The sequence below is a fragment of the Aegilops tauschii genome, chromosome 7 (genome assembly GCF_002575655.3).
Source record: "Aegilops tauschii subsp. strangulata cultivar AL8/78 chromosome 7, Aet v6.0, whole genome shotgun sequence".
NCBI classification, from domain to species: domain Eukaryota; kingdom Viridiplantae; phylum Streptophyta; class Magnoliopsida; order Poales; family Poaceae; genus Aegilops; species Aegilops tauschii.
In genome coordinates this window covers 178,635,560-178,645,477 of record NC_053041.3, presented here as the reverse complement: position 1 = coordinate 178,645,477, position 9,918 = coordinate 178,635,560, and the positions used below count along the sequence as shown (strand labels likewise).

Below are 9,918 nucleotides of genomic sequence, written 5' to 3'. Positions count from 1 at the left end.
GTAGTTGCAAGTAATCGGGACTTGTATCGCTATTTTCGAGATGATGACGAGAGACCACTTTGTGTTGGATGATGATTATGATGATGACATGATTTGATGAGACTATTTGTATGTATATGCTATGATTACATTTGTATGTGTATGATATGCTAAAGATTATTGTATAAAGCCTATTCAAATACAAAACAAATATGCAGAAAAAAACAGAAACTAATAAAACTAGCAGTAGCGATGGGAACAAAGTTAGCAGTAGCGCTCCCTTACCAGTAGCGCTTCCTGCTAAAAAGCGCTGCAGATATTAGCAGCAGCGCTCTGCACTAAAGCGCACTACTGCTAGCCATGTATAGCAGTAGCGTGGGACGACAGGCGCTACTGCTACACGTTAGCTGTAGCGCCTTATCAGTAGCGCGTCGTCCCGCGCTACTGATAGGCAAAATACCCGCGCTACTACTAGGGTTTTCCCTAGTAGTGCCTAGCCACTTCACTCCACTCCCCTCCGCCGCCGAAGCTCCCGTCCCGTGATCTCCGGCCTTCTCCGGCGCCCCGGATGGTGCACTAGTCCGGGTGCCGCAACCACGTCGTGGTGGATGTCGCCGGCTCCTCCCAGGACGAATCCATCATCGATCTCAGGTCCACCAGCACAGTCAGGGTTCTGGGCTCCGACGAGGAAGAGTAGGGCATGGGAGACGGCGGCGCGTTGAGTCGCGTGAGCAGCGCTGTGTCCCATATCCTACTCTACCTCGCCGGCAACCGAACCAACAGCCTGAGGGGCGCAACTGGCCATTGGACATGAGCATGGCAGAGGTGGACGAGCTCCGCTTAAGATTAGGTTTACGTTGCATGTAATAGTATGGACTTAGATTTCTAATTTTTTTAGAGAAAAGGCGCCGGCCGAGCTCTGGGAGCTCGAACCTAGTCCGAATTTGAATTAAGAAAGCCATCAACCGGCCAGGATTACAGGGGCACCACAATACAAAGGGAAGAATGCAATGCAAAGCGGAAAGAAGATACATAGAGCTAGGTAGAACAGCACAATGGCAACAATAGAGCATCGTTGCCGACGACCATCACTACGCCTACACCAACTAGCCAACTAGGTACCTGAGAGGAGGGACATGCTGTGCAAGCATTGAGCGCCGGCTACATCCATGACCAGACTCGGGCAACACTTGAGCTGTCTCCACCGTCGCAAAGGGCCACTACCCTTTGACCCAAGCTCGATGGGTGCCGCACCGGCGACCAGCAGAGTGGCTACACATAGCCCAGCTCCAGGTGACCGAGCTGCCATAGGAGAAGCAGACAACGCTGACCCACGAGCAACGGAAGGCCAACCCGACGAGAACGAAATCCGGCAGCGGCAGCACGGAGCAAGGGACGCAAGCTGTCGGACGAAGGCGCACATCCATGACAAAGACCGAAGAAGAAGAGCAGGACAACCAGGCCGCCATGCTTTGGAGCCGAGACACCGACCGCTCCACCACCAAGAGCAACTCATGACCGCCGCCTTCAAGAAGGAACACGCCACCGAGGTGCCGTCGACGCCCAAATAAGGGGCGAACCGGCTTTCGCCGGAGCTCAGGGAGGAGGCGGGAGGGAGAGGGTCCACCCCAAAGCCTCCAAGGAGGGGCTCGGCGCCATACATGTCAACTTTGGGGAGGGGGGGGGGGGGGGGTGTTGCGAGATTTCTAATTTAAGATATCTAGTTGTGAAATCGATTACTTGAGATGTAGTCAGACGCGTCTGGACCGAACATTTCAGGGGTCAGATTTGTCAAGTACAGCTGTATATGCTCTAACATGTCGCCTATCAAAAATGAACAAGCAGAGGCGGGGGTCAGGTTCGTTCTTCATCTTGCAGCAGAAGGTTAACCGTCAACGGACATCCCACGGATTTGGCGCTTCGCACACAACACAACACCCACATGCCGGCCGATGCTGCCAGTGGCATGCGCTTCACTTCAGATCGATCATCACCGGCCGCCGGTGCTTGCTGGGTCTCTCATCGTGCCTCGGCGAAGACGGCGGTGGGGCTGCTCCCCATTACGTGACACATTGATACCAAGGTGTCATAGCGCAAGCACGCGGCACCTCATCATACCATACGCGCGCGCCCTCCGCCCTTGTGCTACGACACTTCAGTTCTCGCGTGCTCTCACGACCACGGTGAAGGAATGGTTTTGCTACATGCTGCATTGCTGCTGTTGCCCAAGTGACAGCATTATCGCTCGACAAAAAAAGCATTATCGCTCGACAAAGCGTCACGTGATTTACCCAGTACGCGCGGTTCAAAATAAAGCGCAGGCAAGGGCAGGGCCCGGCCCGGCCCGGCCCTTCCCATCAAACCAAAGCTGACGTACCGTCACATGCGCGCCACAGACAATTAACCTCGTCGCCATGTACATTGCCATCGCTGCGACGCTGTCCTCGGAGTAACAACAACACGCCTCACAACCGTAAAAAACTACACGATCAGCCTGCCCCACGACAAGCCGAGTAGAGCAGGTACTGCGTTCACCATTGTTTACTCGCAGCGCTAGCAAGCAAGCTCGTCACCAGGCACTGAAGCTCAGTCCCCCCTCCCCCTCCGTGCGCCCGCTCTCCCTGCAGCCAGCCGCCGCCGCTTCTGGCCATTGTAGCAAGGCAGATCCCCGAACCAGCGGATGCAGAAGCTCCAGCTCGCCAGCCCGACCGCGGTGTCCGTCCCGGCGCTCTTCCTCTTCGTCCTCTTCCTCCTCGCCGCGCGCCAGCAACGCTCGCTCCTCGACACCTACAGGTCCGGGTTCGCCTCCGTTTCCTCGTCGGGCTCGCCGCGGCTCGAGCCCGGGCGTCCTGCTGTCGCCCGGGTGCCCAAGGGATGCGACATTTTCCGGGGCGAGTGGGTGCCGGACGACGGCGGCGAGCCGTACTACACGAACCGGACCTGCCCGCTGATCCAGGAGCACCAGAACTGCATGAAGTACGGCCGCCCCGACCTCGGCTTCCTTAAATGGCGCTGGCGGCCGGCGCAGTGCGAGCTCCCGCGGTTCGACGCGGCGGCCTTCTTCGAAGCCGTCAGGGGTCGCTCCATGGCCTTCGTCGGCGACTCGCTCGCCAGGAACCACATGCAGTCCCTCATGTGCCTCTTGTCCAAGGTAATAATCATCAGTTTAGATAGCTGATATAAATTTCAGTCCACTGATTATTGCCAAAATTTACTGATCTACACTACAGAATGCATGATCTACATTTCGATGATTAGAGAGAGGGACTTGATTTTGATTCAATTTTTTTAATTGAAGCTGGAGTATCCCAAAGACATTTCCACGACGAAAAACCAAGAATTCAGGACACTGCACTACGAGTCTTACAACTTCACCATCTCCACCTTCTGGTCGCCGTTCCTCGTCAAGGCGAACCAGTCCGACGCCGATTACGGCAGCGGCCGGCTGTGGAACATCTACCTCGACGAGCCGGACGACGCCTGGCTGCCCGGCGTGGCGGGCGCCGACTACCTCGTCCTCTCGGGCGCGAACTGGTTCACGCGGCCGTCCCTGTTCTACGAGTCCGGCCGCGTCGTCGCCTGCCACTACTGCCTCGTCCCGGGCGTGCCGGACCTCACGCTGCGGCACTCGCAGCGCGTCGCGTTCCGCACGGTGCTGCGGGCGGTCACGAGCCACCCGGGCTTCAACGGGACGGCCATCGTGCGGACGGTGTCGCCGACGCACTTCGAGGGCGGGGAGTGGAACAAGGGCGGCGACTGCCGGCGGACGCGGCCGTACGCGGCGAACGAGACGCGCATGGCCGGGCTGAGCCTCGACTTCCACACGGCGCAGGTGGAGGAGTTCGCGCAGGCAGAGGAGGCGGCCAGGAGGAGAGGAGGGGGCGGCGCGAGGCTGGTGCTGATGGACACCACGGCGGCGATGCTGCTCCGGCCGGACGGGCACCCGAGCCGGTACGGGCACTGGGCGCACGAGAACGTGACCCTGTACAAGGACTGCGTGCACTGGTGCCTGCCGGGCCCCATCGACGCGTGGAACGAGATGCTGCTCCAGATGGTACTGCCATGATGATGTGCACCGTAATGTCGTCGGCCGTTTTCTGGTTTCAGCTGTGTGCTTCTCAATTGCTGGTTGTTACGGAAATTCCATGTGGAAATAGACGACAAAGAATTTGCCGTTTGTTTTTTTTCCTTTGGTCACAACGTGTGATACAAACATATGGCAACTCCAAACTTTTTTATGGTAAGTTTGCTCACTTACTAGATAATTGTCATACGTGACACGTACTAGCAACAAACCCGGACGTAAAAATTCTAGTAGGTTATTAGTCTGTGATTATCTGATCATATTAATTTGATTGAGATTGGTGAAACTCAGCCAGCGAGAGATAATTTGGTCTCATTCACGTTGTCAACCGTTGGATTTAAAGCGCCGTGATTCGTGCGAGATGAGCAGACCGGCTAAAGATGGCCGTTTTCTTTAAAAATGATAAAGATCTGACATCAGATTTTTAGGATCCTGGCACAAACGGGTTGATTACCATCTTGTAGCACAAATCTTGATGTAAGACTACTCGCCGCCCAGTTCTCAGGAGCGTTCGTTCCAACCTATCCTCTCAGGGCGTGTTCGGATTCTCCCCAGCTTCACAAAACTCCACATTTTCAACTTCTCATCCTCGCTTCTAACTTCAGGTAGCGATTCCTGGAGTGTTCGGGACATCGGTAGCTTCTCCCACAGTTGCAGCCCAACTGAGAGAGGGTTGTGGCCTGTTAGTCGTATGTTGGGCCGGCTGCATGCAGCCCAATTAGGAGGGGGTAGCGGTACAAGCGAGGATTCACGTAACGATTCGAGATGTTCTGTTTCTTTTCGAGGGGAGCCAACGAACCGGTATACTTGGCAGTGGCAGTTCCCTGTAAATAGAGCAAACTCCATGCTTCATGTTTCGGTGGAGCTGGGCCGGCCTTGCTTCTCTTTTTTACACGTAGGGAAGGAGCAGCTTCCCGAATCCAGCTTCTCCAGCTAAAACCGTTCGGGACAATTTCGTCTGGGAAGTTTTCGAAGCGTGAAGCCGGAGGACATCAGAACACGCCCTCATTCTCCCCCACTAGCCCAGTCACTCAGCCTTGCAATTTCTTCAGTGTGCGAAACTGATAGTTTTCGAAATGGGCAGCGATAGGCGCACTGGCCCAAATTTAGGCCGGTCAACCGCGGGCCGTCCAATGCCACTTGTTCTGCACCGTCAGATTAAAATAACGTTTCGCTCATCCTTCTTCCCTCGCTCAGTCCTTTTCGCATCTCGGGCATCTCGCGCATCTCCACCCCCAAGTGAAGCACCATTCGAGTGTGTCTCGCCGGTCGTCGTCCTCGACGCTGATCATCGCACGGTCGCCGCGTCGCACGCCCCCGACGACAATCTCAACAAGTTGCTGGTCGATGACCCTGTAAAAAGGATGTAGCAAAAATCACAAATGGTGGTAGCAAAAATTAATACGATGGTAGCAAAAATTAATACAATGGTAGCAAAAAATAAGCTGCTTCCAGCAAAATCAAAAGACGGTGGTAGCAAAATCACAGCCAGTTGCAGCAAAAATTCCAAAAAAATAGGTTTGATGTACCAAAAGGAATTAACCGGTTCCAGCAAAAATTTACGTTGGTTCCAGCAAAATGAATCAATGATTGCAGCAAAAACAAGTCGCCCCCATCGGTCACAACAAAAATCTCTCACATGTCCTCGCAACAAAAAATCTAGCTGGTTCCAGCAAAAACGAGCTCGACGCCGTCCTGATCCAGCACCGATGAAAAGTGGTTGCAACTTTCTGGCGCCCGGTTCCAGCAAATAAAAAATGTGGTTGCAGCACCAAAAGCCGTCGTCTTCGCCGCCAGCAGCTGCTGGTTGCAGCACCGGCGCCCTCCTCGCCGTTGGAGGCAGCTTCCTCCGCGCGAGGTGTCGACCTTGCAGCACATCCACCAGCTGGTTCCAGCAAAACGAGGCATCGGATCCAGCAAAAAAATAAAAAATTGATCAAAATCGGAAGGGGATGGTAGCAAAAAAAGAAAGGGGTTGTAGCAAAAATAACGGGTGGATCCAGCAAAAACGGACCTGGTTCCAGCACAAGTTCATCGCCGGCGTGGTCGATTGCAACTTGGCCGCGGCGGCTAGACGACGAGCATGGCCCTGACTGCGGGAGATGGGGAAGGAGATGCGGCAGGATGTGGATGGGGACGAGGACGAGCGCTGCTCCCTGATTGCAGCAGGATGTGGATAGATCCAGCTGCCGGCGGCCATGGCGACGAGCGCCGCTCCTTGGTAGCGGGTGGGGAGGGAGATGCGCGAAGGATGTGGATGGGGATGAGCCGCCGAGCACATACGTGAAGAGATAAGGAAGGCTGGACGGTGTGTGGGGCCCACTAGCCACGTGCGGTTGTTTTGAAGACCGCATGATCAACATTAGATCGCACGGATGTGGTGAGAGCGGCGCAACGGTTCGGCCGGCGCGCCGGCCACAAACATTACCCTTTCGAAATAGTAGATTCAATGCTTTTATTTAATATGTGAAATCAGTTTTTTTAAATGAGTGGAATTATTTTTGAACTGAGTAAAAACAGTGGTTTGAAATAAGTGAAATATTTTAGTGATTTTTTCTGTTTTGAAATGAGAAGAACCTATTTTTTTAAATGATTGAAATTGTCATTTTGAAATGCGCGAGATTTGTGTATTCAATATATTACATACTCTCTAGTTTTGTAGAAATGAGTGAAACTATTTTTTAAATTGGCGAAATCTTTTTTGAATTGAGTGAAATCTGTTTGTCGTGGAATTGTCACGGCAGATATCCTAGTGAAATCACTTAATCGTGGAGCCATCGCAACTAGGAAGCTTAAAGGGGTTAAAACGGGACAAAGGACACGAGGGTTTATACTGGTTCGGCCCCTTGCGGTGAAGGTAATGGCCTAATCCAGTTTGAGGTGGTATTGCTTATGTTTCGATTACTAGGGAGCGAATCCGCTTGACCTAGCTTTCGATCTGATGTTCCTTGCCCTGAACCGCCGCCGGGTCGTCCCTTTATATACAGAGGTTGACGCCCAGAGGCTCACAGAGTCCCGGCCGGCTCATAAACAGTGTCCGGCTCGGTCTCTAACTATCCCTGCCTTACAATGTAAGTTATGTACATATGGCGGTTTATCTCTACGGGCCTTGAGTCGCCTTTGGGCCTTGGGCCCTTAACTGAACCGCCATCTTCCAGAGCTGTCTTGGGCTTCATGAATCACCATAGGTATAACCCGACCCCTCCTGGGCGGGTCATACCTAATATTTATATCCCCAACATTAGGCCCCAGATTGATTTGAACTTGTTCATGTCAATCTTCAACACTTATAGAAAATCCTCTGCTCTTCATTATGCGAGAATTTGTAACCCGCCATGACGTCATCTTCTGGATTTATGATAACCCGCCATGATGTCATCTGCCATTACTTCACACTTTATCCAACGTATCTCAACGGATCCTTATCTTAATGACCATCCCGAGAATCGAGGCGTCCTGGTAGCTGGATAACCATATTTTCGGCCTCCTCTTTTTTGCGCCCACTTAAGAGTCTTTCCTTATAAATAGGCACAACCAGTCTTTCCTCATTCTCCCCCTTTCCAGCGTCTTCTTCCTCTCGCAACCTTTCTACCGCTCGAGCTTCGCCTTCGCCGCAGAGCACCTCGTCTTCCTCAACCTCGGCCGCTGCATCAACCCGAGTCGATCCAGACAACGGCGGCGACCCTCCGCAGTAGATCTGCAGCTGTAAGTTTCTGCCTTCCCATACCTCAGATCCGCATTAGGGTTTGCAAGTTTCTTTGTGTTCTTCGTAGTTCATCGTAGTTCATCTTCCAGGCTGTACCGCGAGCTTCTTTGATCTGAAAACGGTGTTCAATCAATGCGGTAGTTGTTTTATTTCCACTTTTGATATCAGTAGATCCCCTTTCCTGGAAGAAAAGATCTTGTGAAAGCTCATGAACTCGTCTGTACTGGTTTTTAGGTCTAGATTTATTTTTCTTTTCCTGAACAGCCGTTGATCCAAAATAATAGCTGCAGCCTGTGAAACTTGTTTATGTAACACTTAGGCAAAAACTGCATTTGTTAGATCCATCTAGCCATGGCGGCTCAAATTGCCGACTTAAATTGAAATGCTCAACAGACATCATCCAACTTATCATGGCGGCTTAAATAACTTGCACTGCTCATGGCGGTTTACGTAACCTGACATAATTTAGTCATATACCATTAGGCCCCTTTGTAAGCCGCCATCTTGAATATGCACTGTAATATTTTTTCCTCTCCGGCTTAAGTTTGAACCGGCAATTTCACTCTTTGTTAGGCTTCCGTCTTCATAATGCCGCCCAAAACACCCACTTCATGCAATTGGGTCAAGTCCATCGTCACAGATAATACACTTGATGACTTTGTGAAGACTGGCTATCTGCCAAAGAAGGAAATCACGTCCTACCGTGCACCTGATCCAACCGAGGAAAAGCCTCAGCCCAAAGAGGGGGAGGTCATCGTCTTCACTGACCACATGAACCGGGGCTTTCCTCACCCGGCTCAAAGTTTTTTAGAGACGTCCTACACTTTTTTGACCTCAGTTCTCAAGACATCGGACCCAACTCCGTGTCTAATATTTGCAACTTTCAATTGTTTTGTGAGGTGTATCTTGGAGAAGAGCCCAGCTTACTACTCTTCAGAGAGTTATTTTATTTGAACCGCCAGAATGAATGTGCCAACGGGCCTAGCTTGGAACTTGGTGGGGTCTCAATCCAACGACGGAGAGACGCCATTTTACCTTATGCAAACGCACCAAGTCACCCCAAAGATTGGAACCAGACATGGTTATATTGCAAAGACACTTCTCCAGCTAATGAGAACCCTCTGCCCGGCTTTCGCGCCCTGCGCCTCGAGTCTAATCATCCTCTACCAGACAAGTTGTCCGCTGCTGATCGCCAGAAACTCGCTCCTACCATGGCTAAAATCAAGGCTCTTTTGGGGAATGGCTTAAGTGGTATCGACTTGGTCCGGGTTTGGCTTGCCTGGCGGATCATTCCATTGAGCCGCCGTTCTGGTTTGATGTGCACCTACACAGGAGAGAAGAATGATCCTCTGCGGCACAACCCTGACAATTTACCTAACGACGTCATTGATGATATGACAAAGTTGCTCTTGAACGAAAGCCTAGCAGACTGTGGCAAGGTGGGCTTAAACCCTTTCTGCAAAGCTAACCCGGCTCCAGCGGTAAGCCACCAATTTGAGCATTTTTACCTTCATCCTTGATGTTTTGTCTTTACTCAGACTTTTGCTGATTTTCACAAGCTAATGACAAAATTTGGAAAACAAAGTATGATCATGAAGCTGAAAAGAGAGCCAGGAAGGCCAAGAGAGCCGCCAGGAAAACTGCCGCTAAGAAGAAAGGAAATAAGACCAGCGCCTCAGACTTGCTTCGACTAGAAGATACCTCTGAGTCGGAGGTAGCTCTTGACTCTCTAGGCTCCTTTTTTAACCACCTTATTGACACTGATTATCATCAGGAGGACACGGGAACGAGTCACGGAGTTGATGAAGAGGTAACTATTATTTCCTCCGACTCCGAGCCTTTGCCAAGACAGAAAATCCGAAGAGTAACCCGGAAAGTAAGATTTTCACATCCTTTAGCTTATCAAGATCCTCAATTTCTTTTGAAGCGACAGATTCATGAGAGCCGGAGGCAGACCCGGACCAGCAAGGACGCAGAACTCTCCTCCGGCTTACCAAATACACCAAGGAAGCGCCGGAACGAGGTCACCTCTGACTTAACTCCTTTGGCGGGTCTCACTCGTCAACCACTCAACTCTTCTGACTCGAATTATCAGGAAACTTCACCTTCCTCCGGCGACTCACTCCAGTCCAACATGCCAGCTTTTAAG

The 9,918-nt window shown here is 51.8% G+C and overlaps 1 protein-coding gene across 1 annotated transcript; it reads left to right on the top strand.

The window, feature by feature from the left end:
• The first annotated feature begins 2,411 nt into the window (after positions 1-2,411).
• LOC109758512 (protein trichome birefringence-like 21) lies at positions 2,412-4,236 on the top strand. Its single transcript, XM_020317370.3, has 2 exons — positions 2,412-3,130; positions 3,278-4,236. Exons 1-2 carry the CDS (start codon positions 2,660-2,662, stop codon positions 4,043-4,045), a joined length of 1,239 nt encoding a protein of 412 aa, XP_020172959.1. The 5' UTR covers positions 2,412-2,659; the 3' UTR covers positions 4,046-4,236.
• The last annotated feature ends 5,682 nt before the right edge of the window (positions 4,237-9,918 follow it).

Bases quoted from the DNA above. Each gene is read 5' to 3' on its own strand.
- LOC109758512 (XM_020317370.3), top strand. From the start codon at position 2,660: ATGCAGAAGCTCCAGCTCGCCAGCCCGACCGCGGTGTCCGTCCCGGCG. The intron at 3,131-3,277 runs GTAATAATCATC...TTTTAATTGAAG, and splicing joins TCATGTGCCTCTTGTCCAAG to CTGGAGTATCCCAAAGACAT.